Source organism: Anoplophora glabripennis, unplaced genomic scaffold (assembly GCF_000390285.2).
Source record: "Anoplophora glabripennis isolate ALB-LARVAE unplaced genomic scaffold, Agla_2.0 scaffold53, whole genome shotgun sequence".
Classification (NCBI taxonomy): Eukaryota; Metazoa; Arthropoda; class Insecta; order Coleoptera; family Cerambycidae; genus Anoplophora; species Anoplophora glabripennis.
In genome coordinates this window covers 1,702,006-1,727,943 of record NW_019416376.1, presented here as the reverse complement: position 1 = coordinate 1,727,943, position 25,938 = coordinate 1,702,006, and the positions used below count along the sequence as shown (strand labels likewise).

Sequence of the window (25,938 nt, the reverse complement as noted above, 5' to 3'; positions counted from 1 at the left end):
TGGGAGCGTCACAACTTCTTGGCAAAATCCATGGTAATACTAAATGCTGATAAGTGATAAGTGTGTCCAGGGGTGTGTTTTGGTTCCGACAGAGAACGGTTCTAGGACGGTTCAAATTAGTTGATAAGAACATATTCTAAGCCACAACATACTGACAATACAGTTGGGCAACTATTCTGAACTGTTCTAGGACTGTTCGCTGACAGAACCAAAAGAAGCCTTGGGTAATTAGTTCTTTTTATTTTAGTATAAACGTTTAGTTCCTTTCCCAATAGTTTCGGCTATTATGCCATCATCAGGGTGAAAATAGACAATCATTAGAAAACAACTGATTGCATAAAACTGCTAAGATGATATTTTAAAATATTTTGTACAAAATAATTAACATATTCATAATTTTCTATCAAGTCATCGTAACAAATTAATGTTTGTTCTCAAAACGAAATAATGCTTTGTGAAGTTCAAAAAATTACAACTGAATTTCATGAAAATGACTGAAAATGAAGACTATTTTCAGTAATATACGTTATAGTTCAGTCAATTAGAGTTTGAACGTAAAAAAATTGTTAGTAGACATTTTATTGCAGTTTATGACGAGGAAAGGTGTGTAGAATGATAATATCAAAAAACTAACTCGAAATAAGTGATGCTGAGTTTTTTCACTGTTGTTACTGCCTATGAAAATCTAGACGAGCTATCGGAAAATTAATTATTTTATGTTTTAGGCAATTAAATTACCTACAATACTTTTACTAGCTATCAATGTAAAACTTTTGAAAATAAAAGTATAACCCTTTCTTTAATTTTCTCTAAAATCCGGGTCCGATACGTTCAATAGTTAATTAACAATTAACGTATAAAAAGGCTTATCTTGGGAACAAAGAGGTGTAGGTGATTTCCTTTTCTTTAAATAAAAATTACTACAAAAATAATAACTTCTATTTAATGCAAAAAGAGCGATTTCTCGAGCCGCTTTTGCTTGACCCCGGGACAATTTATTTATATCGCTGTTTTGCACATCCTACTTTGTTAGTTAGCACTTACAAAATTTCTCGAGGCAAAATTTACTACCGCACAGTGAGTATCAAATATTTATAATTTTTTAATTTTTTTAAATTTAAGTGTCTCGTGATTTATTTCTATTCTTTTGCTCAACAAATTCAATAAAAAAAAAATAATGATTAGTTCGTTGATATTTATTTTTTAGAGGTCACTCGAAAACATAGGTACACTACTTTGAAAGTTAAAATAATTATGAGTGATCTTTAGAAATTACAATATCGATTTGAAATTTTCAGAATCGAGATCGAGAAAAAAATTGAAAAAAAATTCCATTTTTGACGATTTTGAAAATTTTTAAAAACCTTGAGCGCCTTATAAAAAATTTTTTTTTGAGCTGATTTTTGAGGGGGCTCTTAAAACATGATAAACTAACATATTTTCACAAGAGACACGAAAAAAAAATTCAATTTTTTTGGGCCACCCTAGTATGTATTACTGTTGTAAATCGCTTGTATTAAATTTTTATAATTTTCAATTTTTCGTTGAACTAATTGCTAATTATTCAGTGAAATAAAAGTATAGTAAAACAATAAGTACATTGACAACCAATTCAAAGTAAGGGGTAACAAATACAAAACTAAAACAAAATTTAAAAAAATATTTATTAAAAATTACCACTACCTGCAAGCAACATTATTTTCATATAACTCAACAAAACTCTAATACTAAAGGAAATATAAAAATAACTGGTGTAAACCTATTGAATCACTGGCTGATATGTGTAAAGGAACTGTAATCTATTTTAAGTAATGGTAAAAAAAATCACAATCTTTAGAATGAGTATTAAGGGTAGATTAAACCTAGTTGACTGGGAATTTTTTTAGATGTATTTTACGTTCTCCTGTATCTTAAATAAACGTATAATCCTACAAACTACCTATAAAGCATATCACCTTGCCTAATTTACTGAAAGCACATTTTTGTGTATAAAAAAAGAAGCCTATATGTGACTAACCGTCATTATAAAACGTACTTGAAAATATATGTACATAATTTTCCAATTAAGTAATTTTTTCACATATAAAAGTTGACAAAAATTACATTTTTTCCACAACTAGAGTTGATAACTCATGTTGGTATAAAATTATCAATTACGAAAATATACTTAAGTTCCCTATTCCGAACCAACTTATCTATTGATTTTAATATCACATTTTACAATTTTTTTAATGTTTTACTAGCACTAGATTATAAAAAATATATTAAGTATAATAGTAACAATCAATCAAGAATTTAAAAAGCGATGTTAAGTAGACCGCATAAAATTAAGAATTCCACAGATATTTTTGTAGAAAATTTCCCTCGAGTAAAATAATTTATTGTTGAAGAAAGATATTACGTCATACAATTCTATTTAATTTCATATTACTGGGGAATTATAGTGGTTTGCAACCACTGTAACCAGTAATAACTTTTTTAATATGTATAAAAGCTTCTTAATAATTCTTAGAATATTATGCGAAAAATTTAAAATATATCGTATACTCCCAATACCAAAGGAAACGTATTGTAAAATAAGTTTTAAGCAAAGCTTTAATTATTGCAGTTTTGCTTTTATTAATTATAGTTTAAACAAACCGTTTTACGTATTAACAAATACTATATTTTAACGTCCTCTTTGCCATTCATTTAAAATAATACGTCTGCATAATATGCTTCAAATATTAAGTTCAACGTACTTTTTTTTACATGAGAACCATATATTATATTACGTGTAATCTAACTTTACAACTTTGAGGAATACTATGTGTTTGTCTTTTTAAACAATGAGTAATCTAAGTACTCCTGAAATATGGCAGTGAAGTAAATAAAATCTAGCTTCAGTTTGCTAGACATGAGGTAATATACGGATATCTAAAAAAAATCGTTCGAATGGTCTTTAGACATAGGAACTTTTTTAAAATATCGGCTAAAGGACATGCCCCAATGAATATTAATGAAGTTATAATGGCAGTGCTACAGATTTTAAATCAATGTAATTATTACTGAAATTTAAATAAGAAATGTGGTATATTTCCTAAAAAATTTAGGGAAATAATGTAATAATTATAAAAACATTTGTGAGTTCGAAAAGTAAATGTATCTTAAAAGCTGTCTTTTGATGAGCTTTACGTGGTGATCATCCAAAGTAACTCCTGTAAATGCGACTTAATTAATCTAAATAAAGACGTCGGTTTCATTAATAAAAAATAGACACTGAGCTTTTCAAATTTGTTGTAGTGTGATTTCTTTCTGGGCAACACCTGGTAACTTATTTAATAAAATTACTTCATTCTAAAACAAAGAGAAAAGTGTAAAACTAGTAGAATCTTAACAAAAATACAATAAACTAAAATGGTATTTCCGCAATTATGTTAAACAATCCTGATTTTTCATTAATCCTGAGAACAACTTAAATCCTGAGCTAGAGCCTCAGAGAATTGCTCCCCTTCAATATTTTTCGCACTATCTTGACGTTCCTTTGCCATTAAACCGCTCTTTGTTCCTGATTTAACAGTTGAGCACGCGCTTTCTTTACCGTTGTCATCTTCTAACGGCTCTGTCTTAATTTCCCTAACAGCAGAAATATCTATTTCCCTGTGCATGCGTTCCAGGTGTCTAGCCATGTGCATCTTCTGCTTGGCCTTGTAAGAACAGTAGGGGCACTTGAACTGAGGCTCTTTGCCACATTCCCACTTCTGATGGTTCCTCAAAGAACTCTTGAGCTTGTACGTTCTGCCGCAGTCACCGCAGACGAAACCCCCTCCCTCCGCACTCGATTTACTCTTGGATTTGGGATTGGAGGAGAGATCCAACGAAGACGAAGACGTGTTGATGCTTTGCAGCATCGAATGCTTCATGTTTTCCCTCATCAGCATCATCGGCAGCAGAAGGTGGGATGGCCAACGGTCCCAGGAGTGGGATACGCTCAGATCTTCCACTGGAAGAGAAAGAACAATTAGTGGGGGATTACGCTTGGAAGGGGAGAGAGAAACTATGTACAAAACAGGCAAAATAAAAAGTAATAATAAAAAATCGGAAATTAAATAAAAGGTTTTATTGAAAAGCGCACCTTCACCAAATATATACAACAAAATGTGATGTCGGAAAAAGAGACTAGTAAAAATAAAATAAACACAAATTAAAAAATTGGATGCAGTGCTATATTTAATTAAAAAAAAATGTTAAGGCGAAAAAATAATGCAGTCTTGGCACCAACAAATATACCTACAGTGTCCACATATACTGTGTAAGTCGGATTTTTTTAAATACAAAATGGCCGTCCAAAAGACGTACCAATCATATTATCCAAATACATATTTTTTTATAATTGTTATATACTGCCCTTAGTAATTTTGACGAGTGTGTTCAAAGTTCATGTCACAACTCCAAAAGGGTATTCTTTGGGTCATTTTACACTGAAAAGTGTTAATTTAACACAACAATACCCAGTGATGTCGAAATTTTCGTGACAATATCTTGTCCCAGTATCTAAGTCACTGCTTGACGAATTTGTGTAATAATTCAGTAAATTTCATCAGTCTATGTCAAACAACTTAGAGATAGCTGAATAAATGTCATATACTATTTTTAATTTCAACATGAAAGACTTCATTAAGACTGTGATATAACATGACCTCATAATTAAAGGTATCCCGAATTGCATAAGATTCACAAATCGAAAAAAGTGTTTCCATGTGGTCTAAAAATTGTTAGTTTGATTTCATGGCATCCTAGACCGACAATACAAATTTTCATTTTGGATATTTTAAAATTTTGCTGGGTTGTAGAAAAACCAAAACACTTTCCGTATATCTTTTATCGGACAAAATGATAATTATGAATTATCATTATACAGGGGCGGGTAATACTGACGGGTGCAGGAAAGATTTTGCACTGCGTTTCTTAACGCGACATTTCCTTTTTTACAAAAAAAATGTCTTGCGAGTAGAAATATTTTAAATGTACATTACAACTATTAAGTAATAAGTCTATATAAAAAAGTCCAAATTTTACAGTCTTAATTAAATAAAACCTATATCGCAACGAAATATACTGCTTCATATGTGACATTTTGTCATGTGACAAAAGTGAAATAACGTGTAAACTTTCATTTCTTTATATTTAGATGTTACGAATATATTCAAAAATCCATTCCAAGAATTTTCAACACCCTGTATCTATTTCTCTGTATGTCTATAGATGTTTGTATGCAATGTTTGGCTTAAGCAATTCGGGACATTTCAATCATTGCTTATAAATCTTAAGCTAGCGCACATGGGTGTGGCGTCATCGAGAAATGCCTGGCATTTTGAGGTCTGAAAAAGGTAAGTTAGTTAATGAAAATAAGGGTGGTTTTAAGGGCCTACCAGTGTTCGAAAATTTGGAAAATTAATTTCCTTTGGCACAAAATAATTAGTTCATCACTCATCTTAAAGTGTCTAGCAGTTGATGCACAAATAGACATTAATAAGTAGCTAATAATTTTCAAATGCCAGACGGTTTTTAATAGTCGAAAGGGTGGTTCATAGGAGTGAATTTGCAAGAAAAAAACTCATCGTTTACTTTTTGTCTGGCAATCGAATCAATGAAAATTTTTGTTATGAAAATGATAAAAATAAATTGCCAGGCGGTTTCCAATGTTCGGAGTCGAGTATCTCTGCGGAAAATTATGTGAAACATTTTTACATTTTTCAGTGATCTTAATGTACAAAAAAAAGAAGGCGTATTAAAACGAATAGCCAGATAAAAAAAAGACACTGAAGTTTTCATTAATTTTTTTACAACTATTTAATATAATATATATATATTTTAATTTTCGTACAACCCAACTTGTCTGGCGTTTTAACCTGAAGTATAAATATGTATTTTCAATAGTAATGCAAAATGCCAGACAAAAATAAATCGTTTAAATTAGAAAAAAAAAGAAAACCAAGTTTTCACAAATTTTTTTGTAACTTTTCAATTCATTTATACATTTTCGAACATCTCAACTCGTCTGGCATATGTAAATTGTGTTTATACACGTATTTCTAATTGAAATTCAAAATGCCAGACAAAAATAAATCATTTAAACTTTAATATATTTTTTACGAATTTTCTTTTGTCTGGCATAATTTTTTCATTTTCCAATTTGTCTGGCAATTTTTTTTGTGACAAGAAATATGGGTATTAATTTTAAGTACCCGAGATACCAGACAAATAGTGATCACTGAAAAATGTTAAAAAGTTTCAACAGAGAAACTCGACTCCGAACATTGGAAACCGTCTGGCAAATTTATTTTTATCATTTTCATAACAAAAATTTTCATTGTTTCGATTGCCAGACAAAAAGTAAACGATGATTTTTTTTTTCCTTCTAGCAAGTTCGCCCATATGAACCACCCTTTCGGCTATTTAAAACCGTCTGGCATTTGAAAATTGGTAGGTACTTATTATTATTAATATCAATTTTTGCGTCAACTGCCAGACACTCTAAGATGAGTGAAAAATTGATTATTTTGTGCAAAAGGAAATTAATTTTCCAAATTTTCGAACAAGGGTCGACTCTTAAAACCACCCTTATTTTCATTAACTAACTTACGTTTTTCAGACCTCAAAATGCCAGACATTTTTCGATGACGCCACACCCATGTGCGCTAGCTCGCGGTCATTAAGAATTTGATTTGAATATGTATCTGAATTAGTGTAAAATAAATTAAGCTTGCTATTAGAAAGCAAAACAAGCAAATAATATACATAACATAAAAATAAATATTAAAAAATTAAATTAATAAGAACACAAAACACGGACAGAAACAGTTAATAATATATACCTCTTCTGTAACGTCCTGCATCTTTCACATATACATTCAGAAATATGCAATTTACTTAACCTAAAATAAATGGTATTATTATTACAATTACTTGTGGAAAATAAACTAAAAAAATGTGATGTATAACTATAAATACAAAAAACAATTTTCGATATGATACTGTCTAATTGATTTCTTCGTCTTTAACAAACATGTCAGGGTTATTTTCTTCCAAGATGCCAATTTTGTCTTTATGCTGCCGCTTGATGTGTCTGATCCTATGGGCCTTCCTCTTACATTTCTGGGGACAAAAGGGGCATTGAAATTGGGGTTCCTTGCCGCACTCATACGTCAAATGCCTCTGTAGGGAATCCTTTCTTATGTAGCTACGACTACACTCGTTGCAGATGAAGTTTCCCCTGATCCTGCGGCATTTCTTTTTGGGTTTGGCGAGCTCCTTGGCCAGAGTAAGCCAAGGGTTTAGTACTTTGTTCTGCTCTTCCAGCAGTTCGATTTTCACCGGCATTCCTGTAAAACGGGTATTGTTAGAACTGTCACATATTAAAAGTGTAATTAACTGTGAGAATATGTACACTACTTAACCCTAGAACCAGTTACGATTAAGTTATTAATAAAATCACATCTGCTCTTTTTTCGGTAAATATAAACACCACTAAATCATCACCACTGGTATACTGTCAAAATGGAATATCAATTCGAGAAGTATTCCTGTTATCTTATAGTGGGAGACAAAAGTTATATTATACAAATCTACGTAGTCTTAAGTACTTAAAAATAATAATAATTACGTTTCCACTGTTTTGCGATTTTGATTAGTTATCCAAGTCAAGGTTTTAGTGGGATAAAGATCAATAAATAAAAGAACACTATATTTTAAATCATTGCCAACGTTTCGGTGTGATGTAAAATAACACCGAAACGTTGGCCATGATTTAAAATATAGTGTTCTTTTATTTATTTATTTATTTATTACGTATCCTTCACGTATTTACTGTTTCAATTGCCAGAACAGGAGGCCCCACAAACCGCTCGAACTTGGTCGCGTCAGTGGTTCAGGATAACGGGGAAAAAGCCTGTCTCTACGAGGCGTCCGCGCTTGCAAAGATGGCGTGGGTAAAGAGCGATAGTCCCGCTCGACTCCGCCTCATCCGAAGTCATTTTTCGTGCCAAAGATATTGGCGAGACAGTTTAAGTTAAAAATGATGAAAACTTCGAGAAAATAAAACTGAATACATTTTAAAGCATTATATACACAGCGTTTCTGAAATAAGTGCATTCCTGGGCGATAGATGGCACGAAAATGAACAACTTCTATTAAACAACTGAAGGGCTAAATTATTCTGTTTTCGAGAAAATTAATTAAGAAAATTAACCATAATTGTAAGTCAACCCTGTGCATCTTGTGCAGGTGCGTTGTGTTTTGCAGTATTATTTAGCCGGCGTATAAAATGTTTTCTGATCAAGAACTAGCAGATATGTGTTAATGTGTGGAGAATGTTAGTACAATTAAATTGAGACTTGTCATTTGCAGTAGCAGTTACAGTACATTAACTAGTCACGCTACCAATAAGTTGTGTATAGTGTTCTTTATCAAAATTCTCATACTAAAACATATATTTACTGATATCTTATTTTTTAATCCGTAAATTAAAAATAAACAGTATTCAATTAAGGTATGTTAAGCTCAATGAAACTATTTTGATCTCTGCCATTAGACTCTGTTCCATTCTTAAAGCAACACTATGTACAACAGCATTTTTCGCGAGATTCCTTTATCCAATACTAAATTCATTTCCAAAATTGCTACTCCTGCAATTTTTACTTGATTGACGACTACACTTACATATTCATTTATTTATATTATGTATATGTAACATTTACATCATTTTTCTTAACCAACTGTGAACGTGTTAATCTGATGTTGTGCTTCACTCTTACGTGTTGCTGCATGTTTTGGGCATATTTCGTGGAAAAGTTGCAAAAGGTACAAAACAGATTTGGCGACTTTCCACAAGTATACTTTTTGTGATTGTATAACGACGCTTGGTGAGTGTACCTTTTGTTGCAAACTTCACATGTATAGACTTTCACGGAGGTAAATGCTGGAAGAAGACAAATTTTAGTTATTTAAATTTTTAAAAGCGTGTAATTATTTTTTATTATATGTATATCTGTTAACTACATTTTCAAGGGTAAAACCCAATATAAATTTTCAAATATTTGTATTAATATTTGCAAATATCAGCTACAAATTTTTTTTAAAGAACCAATGAGCAGCACACATTAATCTTCTGTTTAATTTTGTTAGTACAAAAATATTATATAGTTGTTAGTTAACACATATATTAATCATTTAAAATTTTTCATTGTTTGGTTAGTATGAATTTAATCATACTATGATTTCCAAAATTCTATGTTCTTTCCATCAAATTTTCTGTAGTATTTGCTTTATTTGTTTAGTTTCCATGTGGATGTTGTGTATAACTCTGAGATGCCTTTTGAGATTTCCCATTTGATATGCCTTGTAACAGCACAAATGACAGGCATTTTCTGGTTCTTTTCCACATTCCTTCGAAAAATGAGTAGTCATTGTATGTTTGTATTTATATTTTTTCCCACAGTTTGGACAAGGATAATAATTTACACCTAAAAACAATACTTGTTAAATTATGTACAAAATATTAATACTGCATGAAATAATGTATTTGAATAGGGAAGGTATGTAGGTACCTACTTTTGTTTTTCCTAAAAAGCACATTAAATATATTTGATAAAAATCCGCAACAATTTGATAAACATATAATAAAATGACACTAATGAAAAAAATACAACTTGGTACGATTTTTTTCGAAACTATTATTTATTAATTTTATTGTCACTAACACATCCTTATATCATAATCTGTAACAAAAGCTGTCAATAATAAATACACGAGGCATTAAAAAATAATAAGTTATGATAAAGATATTTTAATTTTTGGAGATGTTCTTACAAACACACCATTTTCTGAATATTACAAAAAATTTTATTGTAAACGTAATTCGAAAACATTTTTTTATTATTTATTTTTTAATCCTGACACTAAGTAATTGCCTTATTTCCTGAGTGCTCATAAAAAGATTGTGGATGGTAGCAAGGTGCCTTTTTAGATTTCCTGTATGGTGCGATCTGTATGAACACAGGTGACATACATTTTTTCTCTCTTTTCCACATTCTTTCGATATGTGAGTTGCTAGGGTCGTTTTGTATCTGTATGTCTTTCCACAGTTGCTGCATTTATAACATTTTAACCCTGAAAACCTATTTATTTAAAATTTGGGCACACAAAAGACAATGTACAAAAAAAACTAGTAACTATATATAGTATAACGAGTTGATTTTAAATGCTGATCAAATAAAGGTAAGCTGATTTGTCAATATGATGCTTTTAAGTAAAACAGTTTTCCTTTTTTGGAAGGAATATAATATGTAGTTATTTATCTGGGATATCTTGTACATTTCAGCGTTTAATTTTTTAAAATTATAGTCACAATCTTGTTTATCAATTTATTATTAATCGTTTATAATTTTGACAGTGACATTCCATACAGACGTAATAACTAATTTTTATTTAAATTATTCTTTTACAAAACCTTTTTGCCGAGTACAGTAAAAATAATAAATACATCGTACAGATTCATTGGTTTATTACTATTTCATATTTTTCATTTCTATGTATCTTTAATAAAAAATATAACGATGATATCTGATTATTTCAGCATCGAACCAACTACACCATGCACACAATTCAAGTGTCTTCTAAGAACGTGGTTATATTTAAAATTTACGAAGCAAATACCACACTGAAACATGGGCTGCTGTCCACATTCTACTTTCAGATGTCTGTTCAGGTTATTTCTTCTTGTGTACTGTCGACTACAATTTGGACACTTATAGGTTTCTAAAACAAATGAACAGATAAAATAAATTTCACTGAAATACTAATATGGATTTATTAATACAAATGTTGCTTTTACGTTTTGTGTCAGTAAGTAGTCAAAGATAAATATTTACAATGTAAGGTTTAAAATGGAATATTGCTTCAGGAATTTTGGTTTGAATTTTAGAGAAAGATAACTAAGTAAATATTACCCTAAACATTTGGGTTTGGATCTATTTCCACCTATGTATTTGGATTCTTAGAAACCAAATCTGCTATAGAAAATGCTCTGTCGCCCTTCAGTTTTCATAAATTCTCAGAAATCAGAACTAATACCTAAAAAGCAACACATTATTCAGTTGTTTTCTCCTTGGTACTGCTATGGAGATAAGTGGACGGATCATATTACTGAAGCGTATTGCATTTTTGGATATTCAAAGATTCAATCAATCAAGCCGACCTTCACCCTCGGGTGACCACCAGAAAACTACCTTTAAAACCTAAAAATTAGCTAAAATTCTACATTTGGCGGATTCAAGTCACAACATATCGCTGCCACATCCTAGTCATACGAAGACAAACTCAGTCCTGTAACCCTGTATCTATTGGTGGATATCAGAAACTCTTCTCTATGGAGGAGGTTCTGCAGACATGATACATCAAAAATAGCTGGAGATAGTTGCCAACGAGTTGAAAAAATTGACTCTGTAGAAAACTACATCCAAAAAGCTGATGTAAATCAATATAGTAGTTTTTGGTTACTCTTTTCCTGTGTTAGAGGATCTTAAAGAGACATATTTATGAAATCATGAACATATATCGTTTGAAGATAAAAGAGAGCGACACAAAAGAAAAAAAGAAAACTCAAAGGTATCTTTTTGGCAATCAAAAAAAAAACTGAATGATGATAGAGCATTTTCCATTGTAAAATCGTCCAAAACGAGGTGGTATGGACCTCATCAGTAGAACAAACAATTTTCTTTGTATGTCTGTTATTTTTACACCCAGAAACCCTAAATTTGAAATAAAATATACAAATTCTTTGTTGGCTTTATTTTCTACAGGTTCTGAAACATTTTATGTTTGTTTTTTATATGAATCCGAAGGTTCGTTCTTCTGTGGGTTTTGTGAGGACAATACGGACAATTAATATTTGGCGGTTCGCCGCACTCCCTTACATGAATGAGCATGTTAAAGCGTTGCTTGAATCTTTTCCCGCATTTGAAGCAAGAGTTGGAGCCTAAAACTAAGCAGACATAAATATATTTCATTCATTAACGATGGAGAGTACCAACTAGAGGAAGTACCAGGATTCTATTCTGATACTACATCTTCGATACTTACATAATAAACACACCATCATGCAAAGAGATTTTAAATTAATGTTGCTTGACAAATTTCGCCTTAGCCCCGTTTCAGAAAGATGCTGACGATCAGCGCACCGATGGTCAATGTGCTTGTTGATATTATATACGTTTCACACTCGGTAGGTCAGTAGATATGTCAACAACTACATATCAATGTGTTTTCGTCAGAGTTTATTTTGCTAAAACGCTGACCGTCAGTGTCTGTTTGAGTGAGGCTAATGCTAATCGTCAGCGTGCTGATGGTCACCCTGCCGACCATCAGCGTCTATGTGAAATGGGGTTTAGTCTTACATATCGACAAATTTTATTATCTTAGACCAATTAGCGACATTATAAACGCTTTTTTGTAGTTAAATGTTCTAAGTATTTCATACTGTGGCAGTTGAAGAATATATTGAGATATGAAGATTTTGCTGATCTATTGTTTCACACTTTCAGTTGAAATAACCTTGATTAATAAATAATAAAGTCACTCTCTATTACCTTTATTTATATTACAATTGCGTAATTTATAAAGGAGTATAGTTAAATACGCTTAAATGTTGACAATCACATTAATAACAATATATCAAGCAAATAAATTTGTTGGAAAAACTATTCAAACCACTTTTAATTTGTTCCCCTTAGAATTAATTGATAGACTCTATTTTTAATAAACTTTATAATAATAAATTTCTGAGTGGTATATGCTTTAATGTTTGTATTTTTGGTCTTCATACATTAAACGCCGTTTTCATTTATAAAATTTCATAACCTGGATGCCGACGCATAGCGTGAACCTTTAAATTGTACTTGTGGAAAAACTTTTTCGAGCACAGATCGCAGTTGAAGAGAGGCTCCTTCTGACACTCGTACCTTACGTGTCTCTGTAGGTGCTTGTATCTTCTGTAAATCCTTTGGCACTGGTGACATGGAAACCTCGCTGAAAGTAATGATTATGTTAATATATAAAAAAAAGCGTATTTAGTCGTGGCGATTGTAGTAAATATATTTTTGAACCTACTTACATATTTGCCTTTTAAGTTATCTACGTATCAATTCGAAATGTATAAATGGCGTACTGTAGTAAATCACCAAAAACCGGGCCAAAATTTTCAGAAAATCAAAAATTTTCCTGGCTTCCGGTATTGCTATTTTTGTACGGCATTAGGTCGAGGTTATTTTTTTTTTGTATAACCTATATACTTTAGAAATGCTGTACGAAAATGTTTTGCCGAAAACCACCTCCTTGGTGGACAGGTTTAGCTTACCTGTGTATTCACCTGTACCAACAAGAATTCACGGCATAGTTTCTAGAGTTATTGTTATATGTGGTAGTATTTATAATTTATAAGTAATTCATACTGGCTCAAATGACCCCTTGAAAATTTCCGATGGGCTTGTAGTCTAAAAGTAGATAATTCAAACTTTTCCTGAATTAGGATGTTGATAAAAAGAAGATAAACTGAAAAAAAAAAACTATGCCCACAACATAATTCATAACAGTAACTGCAGAGCAATAAGGATATAAAAACACTTATTTTCAAGTGCATATGATTTAATTACTTTATTTTAAGTAAATAGTATTTTGATGTTTGTATTAGATAAATTCAATAAACATATAAGGATTCTCAATAATTATTTCTTTATAGACACCATATTTGTACTTTTAAATATTTGGTCTCTAACATTAGGACTATTTCAACATCCTAGTGTGTCGACACATGTGCCGTTTCAAATTACTTTTGATTTTGGACTTAAACTCACAGCCTTCTACCTCGCAATAAAACAGAGGAGGCTTTCCACACTCATAGTCCGTATGTCTCTTTAGTGATGTGTTATGTCTATAAATTTTGTTACAGCGATAACAAGGATACAGGCGTTCACCTACAACAGAGAACTGTTATACATAATATTTTCGTATACACTATGTTAGTTGGCAATATAAATCCGAACAAAACATAATGAATCCCTACTTCAATAGAAAATGACAGGTAAAGCTTTGTTCCGATCTCAGTGTGGAAAATCGGCCTTTAACAAACTTAACTGGACAATGCCAAACTAAAAATTCAAGACGTGTGTTGTGGTTAGCTATTTACTGGATATTGCGGGTGTAATTTAATGCTCGTCGGGGCTGTAGTCCGCAGAATAGTTGTTGCTCATATCAATAATTAAAAAGATGGTGTAGTTTCCCTTGACTTTTAGAATTCAAAATACTTTTCTTACTTCAAACCATAAAGACAAAATAACCTTCCCTTCGTTGATTTTTAATCATAGTATCCTGACAACGATGATTATAAATTATATTAGAAGTACCAACTGATACAACAGGAGAACGGATTCAATGAAAATTGACTTTATTTATATATTTTTGGTCCGTGTATTTTATTCAACAAGCATAATCCTGAATATTTAGTTACCACGTCAATTTTAATGAGAGTGGCTGGAAAAATTATTCCCAGGAGACAGACAGTTTTAGATGTCCATAAAACAATTAAAATCCAGAAGAAAATACACGAAACATTGGAATAAACAGATACATCAAAACCATATTCATTTTACAATTACAGTTTTATCAACAAATATATAGATATTTATACAAAGCTTAGATTTGCATGACGAAAATAAAAAATAAAATAGTTGGTATATAAAAAATAGATTGCATTATCACAAGCAAACTAGCTAACTGTAAGATCAATCAGTTATATATTTGTCTAATTCATATTTCGAAAAAATATATATTAAATCTAATGCACCTATCTGTCTGTTTTGAAATAAGTAATATTTCAATCTTCTTCGCAATTTCTATTATATGTATAACTATGTAGGTACTAAAATCTCATTTGACGAAAAAAACAGTGCAAACTAGTATAAAAAATATTAAGTGTGATAAGGAAAAGGGAAAAAAGAACTACAATTTTAGTTTCTTTTTTAAATAAAATTGAAATATTACTTGCTTTCATTCCATTCAGGTAATTTTCTATGGCAAACAGTTTACTATTCCTGCTAGATAATTAACATAATCTTTGGTAAGAACATTACAATTAAATTTAACTAAACAAATTATCCCTAATTTCCGCAAAATCGAAATCTGGATGAATCCTGGACATATGACGTCTGACGCTCACAGCGTATTTGCCCATGTAATTACAATTGGGATATAGGCACTTGTATGTTGGTTCTTTTTGGCATTCATACTTTAGGTGTCTAGACAGGGAACTTCTGCTCATGTAGAACTTACCACACACGTTGCAGGTATACCCACCAATATCATCCTCGTCTTCATCCGATCCGAAGCTTAGTTCCTGATCAGAAGGCTCAACTAATTCGGTTTCACATAAATACCATGCCACTAAAATTAAAGACATATACTGTAGGCGTAGTTAATTAAAAAAAAAACAGGTGCTGTTTAAAAATACGGGTTAGAACAATTTGCGATGATGTGGTTAATTTCTACAAATCAAGTTCATATCCAAAAAAGTACAGCTACAGTTCATTAAAGATTTTCTTTAATGGACAATTCTGATCTGATCTGATTTATAGATATATAATAACCCCTGGGTTAAGCAATTTACATTAAGCTACTTGTTACTATAAGATAAGCTGGTAATTGTGACACTGAATTAACTGCTGTGTTTAATATACAAATATTTACAGATTTTTAGTTCTGGAACAGGAAAGAGGGGTGTTTTTAAATTAGAAAGTAGTTAAAACTTCCTTATAATAATAAATATCGTAAATGCCATCATTCACGGAACTGAAAAAACATATGATTAAACCACATGTACTAAAATTCATTTTCTGATTTGATGTGATTGTACAGCACAAAAGGACAAAGAAGACTCACTGATATCACATAATTTATCACAAATTTGTACAGCGTGAACTTTATAATTAAACATAAATAAAATACTGTTATTAGTAAGTACTTGAAACGTTCGAATTTCCATAGTTCTTAGATGAACAACTTCTGGACTGGATAGTCCGATGTCAGTCTTTATTTCAGAAGAAATTTTGGAATTGGAGATTAAATGTTCTAATCGGTTCTTGGTTTCTAAATTATTTCCAAATCCTTTGTCATCTGATTGGTTGATACAGAACTCTCTGTCCTCTTATTGGTCAGATGGAGCAAATGTGGAAGGGCTAGAGAAAAATGGCGGGAGTGGATTAAAACACTTGATTTCCCTCTAGTATCGTTGATAGGGGAAAATCAAGAGCAGGACGTCGCAGGGCAATGATTTCAAACAATGCAGAAGATTCAACCACGAAGGATCACCAGTTTTAATACTTCTCCTTACTTACATCAGATTCTAAAAGATAAAATAGCAAACAAAATCAACATATCAAATAACAATCCATGACAAGTATTTTATTGTGCCACACATAAAATAATTCAGATTGTAGGTATATAAAAAGAACTACATCGCAGTAAAATTATAATTAGCTTATATAAATAAATATGACATGGAAGCAAAAAATATTTTTATTTCCAAATGACTATAATTCTTTATTTCATATTTGTACTTGAGAACATTTTGCCTTTAACCTTTAGACTATTTCTTCTTCTTGAAGTGGCGACACATGTGCTGTTTCAAATTGCTTTTGATTTTAGATTTAAATTGACACCCCTGTATCTGACAACAAAACAGGGGCAGTTTTCCACACTCATACTTCGTATGTCTTCTAAGTGACTGGTTATGTCTATAATTTTTGTTACAACTATAACAGGTGTAGTAACGTTTACCTACAACAGAGAAGTTTTATAATTTGTCCATAAAATATGACAATTAGGAATACAATGTTTCGCAAAAGTTAATGAATACCTACTTTCTAAAAAAATGACAAGTCCAGTTTTGTCCTCATCTCAATGATCCTATAATAGATAAACCTCGTTTTTAATAGCTGTTTTACATTGACAATTTATTCATCAATAAATTGACGAAGTTCTTCATGAATTAATTCACGAATTTATTGGTAAACAGTGTGGTTTTACACTGCTACAGACTTTATCAAGTTTTTTGACGCATGAATCGGTTCTACCAATGAATCAAAGAAGCAAATAAATTTCAAAAATGTCACCTTTCGACTCATAATTGTAGTGATACAACAGCGGTACCGTCCTGACACATATTATATAAATATTAGTTTTTGTAAGTAACAAATCAGTAAAAACAATGCAAAACTAGCACGACGCCATACAATTATTTACATATTCCAATAACATAACCTCATTACTAATCTGAGGCTGGAAATCTGTTGGGTTGGTACTTCCGAACTTCACGAAGAAATTGACGAAAATTAGAACATGCTCTAATTCGTCAATAACTTGATGAATAAACTGATGAAGTTATTTGACAGCTGATTTGGTGCATTACACTTGTCCAATTTCTTGATGAAGCGACTTCATCGATTAATTGATCAATAAATTGTCAATGTAAAACAGCTATAACAAATCTGACGCAAAGATTAAAATAAAAACCTAACTGCAAAAATGTAAAAGAGAAGATTAAGGGTAATTAATTAAACTAATTAAATTAATTAATTAATTAATTAAATTAATACAGGAGGAAATTTGTGAGTTGTGCAGTATTAAAACAGTCTATCGTATATCAGTCACAAATTTTTTAGAAATTATTTGCAAACAAATATTTATACAAAGACAAACAAGGTATATCAACGAACATTCTTAGAATTCTCAAATATTCCTCTACTCAAATACTGAACATAAACCAAAGGGCTCGAAAATCAGTCCAGATTTGTTTGTAAATAATCGTTTTTTCTAATATTAAGGATTTTTTTAGCAAATAATCGTAGTTGAACGTTGACAAATTAAGAATATTCATAGGATATAAAAATACTCGTCTAAGCAAATCTAGAACTGGAGTAAAGTACGCTTATCGTTTTCAACTGGGGCACATTATTTTATATTTCGTAGTTATTTAATAAAAAATATCAGTATTTGAGAAAAAAAACTAAAAAATGTAAGTAGTTTATTAAATTTTATTTATATCCTACATTAAACTTTTGTTAGGCAGATAATTATCAGTTATTCAATTAGTTTCTAAAAAAATATTTTTCAATTAGTTATCTTATTTCTCATCATTTATAAAGTCATAGAGTAAAATTAACTCCAGCATGAGCAACTATTTTGAAAATATGTATATGTAATGGACAATGTGATTATTTGGGAACTACTTACATGCAATGACCTTATAAACTAATGCAAAAAATTAGAGGGTCAAAAGAATTTCCGAAATTTTTCTGTGATTTTTGACAGACTGTATTTAGGTGAAAAATGGTCGTATCGGGAATTAGAAAAAAGCATTTTGAAGCTCTAAGATTCTAGTTTTTAGATCTTTCGGTCGAAATTTTTTAGGAGCTACAGTTATCGCGCAATTCTAGCTTCAATTTCCTTTGTTTTAAACGATACAACCATATTTCATCGAAATATCACTTTTAATGGAAAAGGACAGAGAATTGAAAAAATTTCCCTATAACATGGTGCCGCAACTTTTCAGAAATTCTTTTAACCCTTTAAGTTTTTGCATTAGATTACATTGGCCATAACCTAATCTAACCTGACTTAAACTCATATTTTTCTGTAAAGTCTTTAAAGCTTACATAGCCTATACTGTGTTAGATTAAAGGTGCATTGTACTAGTTGCTCCACAAAATCAATAAAAAGAATACTTAAACAAAATAGTCAAAATGCATAATGCCCAGACCCTACGAATAGTGCTCAATAAATCACATTGCCATACCGTATCTACCTAAATAGAAAATGCTTTCAAAATAGGTATAATACCAAAGAAAATTAGAATTCGAATTATTAAATTAACATTGTAGTTACGAAAATAGTAGTGTTAATCGAGTTTTAACTGAACATTATTTCTAAAAATAGTCTAACAACGATGTAGTTACACAACCTGAAATCAATCGTAATGAATAATACTTTGAACGATTTCTTCCATTCTGAATTTCAGATTGTGCTTGTTGCAAAGATGCCGCTCCACGTGAACCTTCTGGTAAGCCCTGTAAGGGCATTTCCCACAGCCGAATCGGGGCAATTTCCCGCATTCATATTTCATATGTCGGCTGAGAGTCCCCTTCTTAGCGTACGATTTGTAACAAGTCTTGCACTTGTATTCCTTCATTCTATACAGAACACGATCTGCAATCAGAAAAGATATGGTATTTGCCTATAATACAAAATACATACATTTTCACCGCTAATATTTCTTTAAGATAAACGATTTAATACGAATACGAATTTAAGCACGTTGAGAATGGATGAATTTTCTATTAATGTATCATTCATTTATCGTAAGACTGCATTGGAATAACCCCAGATAGGCTAGTAACTAGCTAAAAATATACACGTGAGTGATAACTGTTACGGGAAATAAATTATTTGATTTGTTGGTAAGTACACAAAACAAAATATTAATGATTCTATTTTCAGTATAATTTTTCTTTGGTAATAATTCGCAAGTTTTGATGTTTCCTGTCTTTAAAGAACCACATATTGTTTCTAAATTCTACCCGCCTTATATTTTTTGATTTTCCATCTAGAGGACTAAAATTAAAAATAAATTCTTAGGATTTCGAAGAAATACGTATATAAATAAATAATTGATGTTGCATTTCGGGAATATAAACCAATCTTGTGTTTTTTTAATCATTTTTTCTCAGATAGAAAAGCAAACAATATAAGGAAGAGAGTACGACATTATGTGAATACCCTTGTATAAAATAAAACACGTTTAATTTATACAAACTTATTTTATTTAGTCTTACACAAAGAGATCAAATAAAAGCATTATATTTTGTCCATGAATGAAATTCGGAATTATTAGTTTTTACACACATACAGTACCTATATTTTTGACATAACCATTGTATCTTGACATTCTAAAATATACGGTGTTTCATTTACACATGAATAACAACGATAGGTCCTAAAATAACCTGCTGCCTAGGCAAAAAAAAAGAATTTCAAAGAAGAAGAATCAAGACGTTTGTAGTTTTTTACTTATTCCTTTGATGAACATAAACGATTTCTAAACGAAAAAAACCTAAAATAAACCCTTACGCTGAAGCTGAAAGTCAGTCAAGATGTATTTGTATTAAAATATTTTTGACTAACCAAAAATCTCGCAATGAAAAAGGCAGGGAAACAAATATATAAAAATAAACATAGACATTTATCACACATTTCAATTATAGTGAATGTTTCGAAAAATTGATTTTTTTTAACTAGCATCGGTTAGAATGTAGAACTTAACTAAAATGCATTTAAAAGTCCCATATGCGACTGTTTTAAGTAAAAATAAGTTCTGAAAGTCCTCAAAAGACAAAAGATATAAAAAAGTTGGACGTTTTTAGCGCAAGTTTCTCTTACACGGAGGTAAGCTTCAAGCAAACGAGAAGCGACGAAGTCGATAGACAAATTCTACTAATCTTCGCATTGTTTTATAACGATACATCTGCTGTACAGGGTGATTCACTATATTTTGATCCCCCCTTTAACTTTTTTGTTTTAAGAATAATAAAAATGTGAAATACAATAGTTGCACCATCGTTAGAGATGGACCCAACAAATCCTATATGATTATGCTCGACATGGAACGTTCTATCCAAATATATAAAAATATACAGGGTGTTCCATTTAAATTAACAATGTTAACATCCCCGGCTATTTTGTTTGGACTTCATTTGTTTTTATACTATCATTTTCGAAAACCTCATAAAAAATCGTGCAACTTTTGTATATCACATGTTTTTTTATAGGTAACTTTTAAAACAACAAAGTTAATGGGGAGTCAAAATATAGTGAATCACCCTGTACAATATTAACAAAAAATCAAAGGAGTAAAAAAAAATTATTCCGAATTTTTCGCAGACACCCGTAAGACAAGTGAATACGACAACACCGACAATCAATATTCACTTCACCAAGGCGTCAAGTCGTGCTCTGCGTTGGTATGCTTGTGACTCATCAAATGTTGCTTAAGGACGTGCTTGTACTTAAACGACGTTAAGCATAAATTACAGGAGTATGAAGGTAGTTTGTTGCATTCGTATCTCTTATGTCTGCTCAGATTGCCCCTGTGCTTGTACGTTTTGTGACATGTATCACAAATGTGCGGTCCTCCACCTAAAAGAAATGGTATTCCGTTAATACTTTATTTATAAAAAAAGAAATATATTTCACTACAATCAAGGGAAATGCTACAGACATAAAGAAAATAATATAAAATTCTAAGTGGAAAAAATAAACAGAAATTTTAACAATTTTGAAATTTAATTTTGGTGAAATTTATTTTTATTTAACTAGATAATTATTTATTTTTATTAAAAATAGCTTTACAAATCTAAAATACTTCAAATTTCGCTATGCATAAACATTAAAAATCGCTCTTTAAAGTTATAAAGTAGTACCTGGAAAATACACATTTTTAGTGGATGCTGAAAATTAAGATTGGAAATTATTAAATAATTTATTTAAGACAGTGGACAATATGAACAAATAATTTCAGTTATATTCTATCACTTTCGGATTTTCTCGCAGCTTTGGATGGGAGAGATGCTTTTTCGTTTTGAAGTGAATCTTGAGATGTTCTGCTCGATGAGCCTTGTAATCGCACACGTAACAGTAAAATTTTGGTGTTTTCCCACACTCGTAAGTTTGGTGCCTTTTTAATCCCCTTTTGTGCCTGTAAGTTTTTCCACAATCGTTACAGGTCCGTCCGTCTACATATTCTAAAATATAAACGCATTAATACACTAACATTTTTCTCAGTATATACGGCACTTCACAATGACTACAATATTTTGTTACCATACACTAAAACGAAATTGTACTGCTTTGGAAACTTTATTAAGGGTACGTTTATTCGAGCATTCGTTGAATATAAAAAAATTAAAAAATTAACTAGCTTTAGACAATAATAATAGCAATAATAATAATAATATATTTTATCCACGACTATTGTATAATGTACCCATTATACGTCTGTTTGCTCGACCTTATTAATACCCATTAATCACGGCAGTGATTAATGAGTCATTAATCACTACTGTCAGATGCTTCCTTGATTTAGCTATAATATTATATTGTTCTGCTACAAACAATCCGTTTTTAAAATTTTATCGTGTAAACCACTAAATATTTTCAATTCAGTGCTGTACATATAAAAAAAAAATTAAAAAAGTGAATTTTCCTAGACCGGATTCGAACCCGGGACCCGCGGTTGGAAGGGAAAGAGCATCTACACTGAGCCATCAGCGACTTCATTTGTGCGAGTCGTATATCTGTTTCTTAACATACCATGTTTTTCGAAACATTTCAAAAAAAACTTCAACAAAAATATTTAGTAGTCGTGGATAAAGTATAGTATTCTACTCCCGTATAATGGGTATTATTCACTCGGTGATTTAGGCCACTCGCCTGCGGCTCGTGGCCGTAAACTTCACCTCGTGAATAATACCCATCATTATACGCTCGTTGAATAATATACTATATACAGGCTGTTACAAATTCGCTTCTCACTACAGGGATCTCGGAAACGGTAAGAGTTACGAAGTAGCTTAAATGGGGGTAAAGCTGCGTAATCAGAGGGCTAACATTATGCCTCTAAAGAATCAAGGCTAACATGATTAGTTTTCGAAATATTTGGAAAAAAACTGAAATTTTAGAAATCCGTTTTTGTTTCATTTCAGCCTTGTTTTTACTTAGAGTCTACGATAACTCAATAAACACAGAAATCTAAAAAAAAATTAGATAAATTTGGATCGAATGCATTGAAGATGAATTTTTCGAGACAAAACGTCTGAATCTGGTTCGGGCTAAGGCAGTACAGTATTGGGGGTCATGAAGGCTTGCAAAAATGTAATAAAATTTCCAGGGCCGTATAAATAAATGAAGCTGATGATGGTCCTGGAGAGATGAAACGTTACATATAAAAATGGATTCTATTCGATAAATGGCAAAAAGTTGCCATGAGAAAGTGTTCTTTTTTAAATATCACCTCAAACAAGGCTGAAATGAATCAAAAACGGATTTCCAAAATATCGATTTTTTTCAAATATTTCGAAAACTAATCATGTTAGCTTTGACTTTTAAGAGGCATAATGTTGGTCCCCTGTTTATGCAACTTTGCTCCCATTTAAGCTACTTCATATCTCTTACCTTTCTGTAATGAGAAGTGAATTGGTAACAGACTGCAAAGACAGTACTAAATAATAAACATACTTAAAAAATACGAATCAGTTAAAAAAAAACGGAACTATACAGGGTGTAACGTTAAGTGGAAGCCAGTTTTTTAGGGTGCTCTCCAGAATACTAATTAAATAAACATAGAAGTTACAATACGTTAAATGACCTGTTTCGTCAACGGAATTTAAAAAACTATCTTATGTGCTTCTAAATGTATAAGTATGACCCACATTCAACGCTACGCCCCGTATGTTATCACATATGAGTGGTGTTATGCTATTCTAAAAGTACTGGAAATTAATTTGAGTTAAATCATCCCAATTACTTCGTACTAGGAACTTGAACAAATAGGTACGGATCGTTTTGCTGAACATCTTCAGAATGCTTTTTTCTCGTCAAATGTATCTTTATATTTTCCTTGCGGTATGACCTATAAGGGCATAGAGGACACTGATATTTTCGTTCCTTTCCACATTCGTTCAAAGTATGTCGATGAAGGTGTCCTTTGTGTTTGTAGTCCTTTCCACATTTAAGACAGGGCCATCGTTGTTTGGAACCTAAAACTGAACAATGATTGGTATTTCGGAAGTTGCGTGACACAGTGTGGAGTACTCTTATTTTTTTGTTGGAAATCAAAAATTCTCAAAAATTTAGATAGTTTAAGTAAGTGAACTCATCAAAAGTGGATGCTACTCACCTTTGTTACTTAACTTAAAATATTCAATGTTTTTTATTTTGCAGTATGGTTACATTAATTTAATTTAAAAAGTTGAAAAATATACAACTTATTTTCCTAAACAGCTCATGATTTGAATGGGTGCTAGGTAGTATGAAAATAAGAATCAAGTTTGGAAAGTATATTGTACTTTTATAACTTAAACAAAAATTTTTATATAATTTTGAAAGTGATACAAGTAAAATTGTTACCTACATATTTATCTGTTAGTTCCGATTATAAGTTACCTAATTATTAAAAAACTCAAAGAATTGCAAATATAAGAAACTAAATCGTTGAAGAAAATATCGACTTACGGTATGAATAACAAAATTAGTGAAATGTCCTTCAAAAGTAAGCTAAAATTAATATAACACAGAGGCATGTAGGTAGTACTTAGATATAATTAATGTATTAGTAAATATTTTAAAAAGTAAGGCGAAAATTTTAGTACAATCCTTATAAATGGAATTAAGTACATAAATATCAAATACTGAAAATATTGCACAGTCACTTTGTGTATTTTGTATTACTGAACAAAGTATTTCTAATAATATTCAACAATATACAATTTAACAGTCTGTTTTAAAAACGCAGAAGACCATACATACACGTTTAGTAGAAGAGTTAGCAAAAAAATAAAAAAATTTTTATTTTAATACCGTTATATTTTTATACTAATAACCCCTTTGAAAAATAAAAAATGCAAAATTTGTTTTCTAGATAAAGCTATTCTTGCTTCAACAACTTTGCACGTAGGGGCAAAAAAAATTTGAAATTTGGACCATATATATTACTCTACTGTGTGCTAAAATTTCAGTTAGTTTCGTTATCCCATTTTTTAGTTATTAATGAAAATAACTTTAACTCGTAATTTTTTCGTTAATTGATAACAAAATTTCAAATTTTTAGTGACGATAAGTGGAACTATTGTCTTTAGTACTGTGAAGGTCATTTGTCTCAAAAGCTCTTCCTTTTTTTATTTTTAAGCAAAACAGAAGGCAGTGCTATCTCCGTAAATATTGCGTTCTTTAAAAAACTTATCGTCAATAAAAACTTGGAATTCTTTTATCAATTAACAAAAAAATTATGGCCAGTTAAAGTGAGAGATATCAATTTTGTAAGCAGAAAACCGTGATTTTTTCAACTTTTTCATTAATAACTAAAAAATGGGATAACGAAACTAATTGAAATTTTAGCACACAATAGAGTAATAGTGAAGCTACAAAATCAGGGGTCTATTTCATTTATTTCGATAGTAAGTTGTTTACAAAATTCTTGTTATTAATTTTTCTAGGTAATTCTTGTAGGTAATAGATCCATAAGTTACAGTTGAAAATCTATCCAAATGCTTAAAATTATAAACAAAGCGTAGAACAAATCGATTTCACTAGTTCCTTCTGAACAACTGTATATAAGAGACAACATAATATCAGCGTAAGGAAATATCTTACAAGCTGCCTAAAACTGCATTAACATAATTAATTATAACTAGTACGTATCTACTTTTGTACATATACATATAAAAAATAGCACGACGAAGCTTTTGAACCCATATACAATTTTCATTATATTTAAATAATACTACTTAAATCATTAACTTCGCAGATGCATCAGATTCTTGATTTTATCTTTATAGTGAACAGCTGCAATGTGTTGTTGGAGATTATGACGATGTTTGAAAACTCTGTCGCAGTACTGACAAACTTCAGATCCATTTTTGTTACATTCGTACCTCAGGTGACGCATCAGAGTGCTCTTGTATTTGTATTTTTTGTTGCAATCGCCACAGCGCAAGGTTAAATCTGAAAGGAACGCTCGTTAGAAAAGATCTGAGCGGTGAAGTTCAGTGTACTTACTACTTCTACTATATATGTATGAGT

General features: G+C 30.9%; 1 protein-coding gene across 1 annotated transcript; it reads right to left on the bottom strand.

Annotated features, from left to right (window-relative positions):
• Nucleotides 1-7,020: 7,020 nt before the first annotated feature.
• LOC111691465 (zinc finger protein 521-like) lies at nt 7,021-19,276 on the bottom strand. Its single transcript, XM_023454337.1, has 3 exons — nt 19,075-19,276; nt 15,364-15,474; nt 7,021-7,364 (listed from the first exon to the last, which is right to left on the bottom strand). Exons 1-3 carry the CDS (start codon nt 19,274-19,276, stop codon nt 7,021-7,023), a joined length of 657 nt encoding a protein of 218 aa, XP_023310105.1.
• Nucleotides 19,277-25,938: the final 6,662 nt, after the last annotated feature.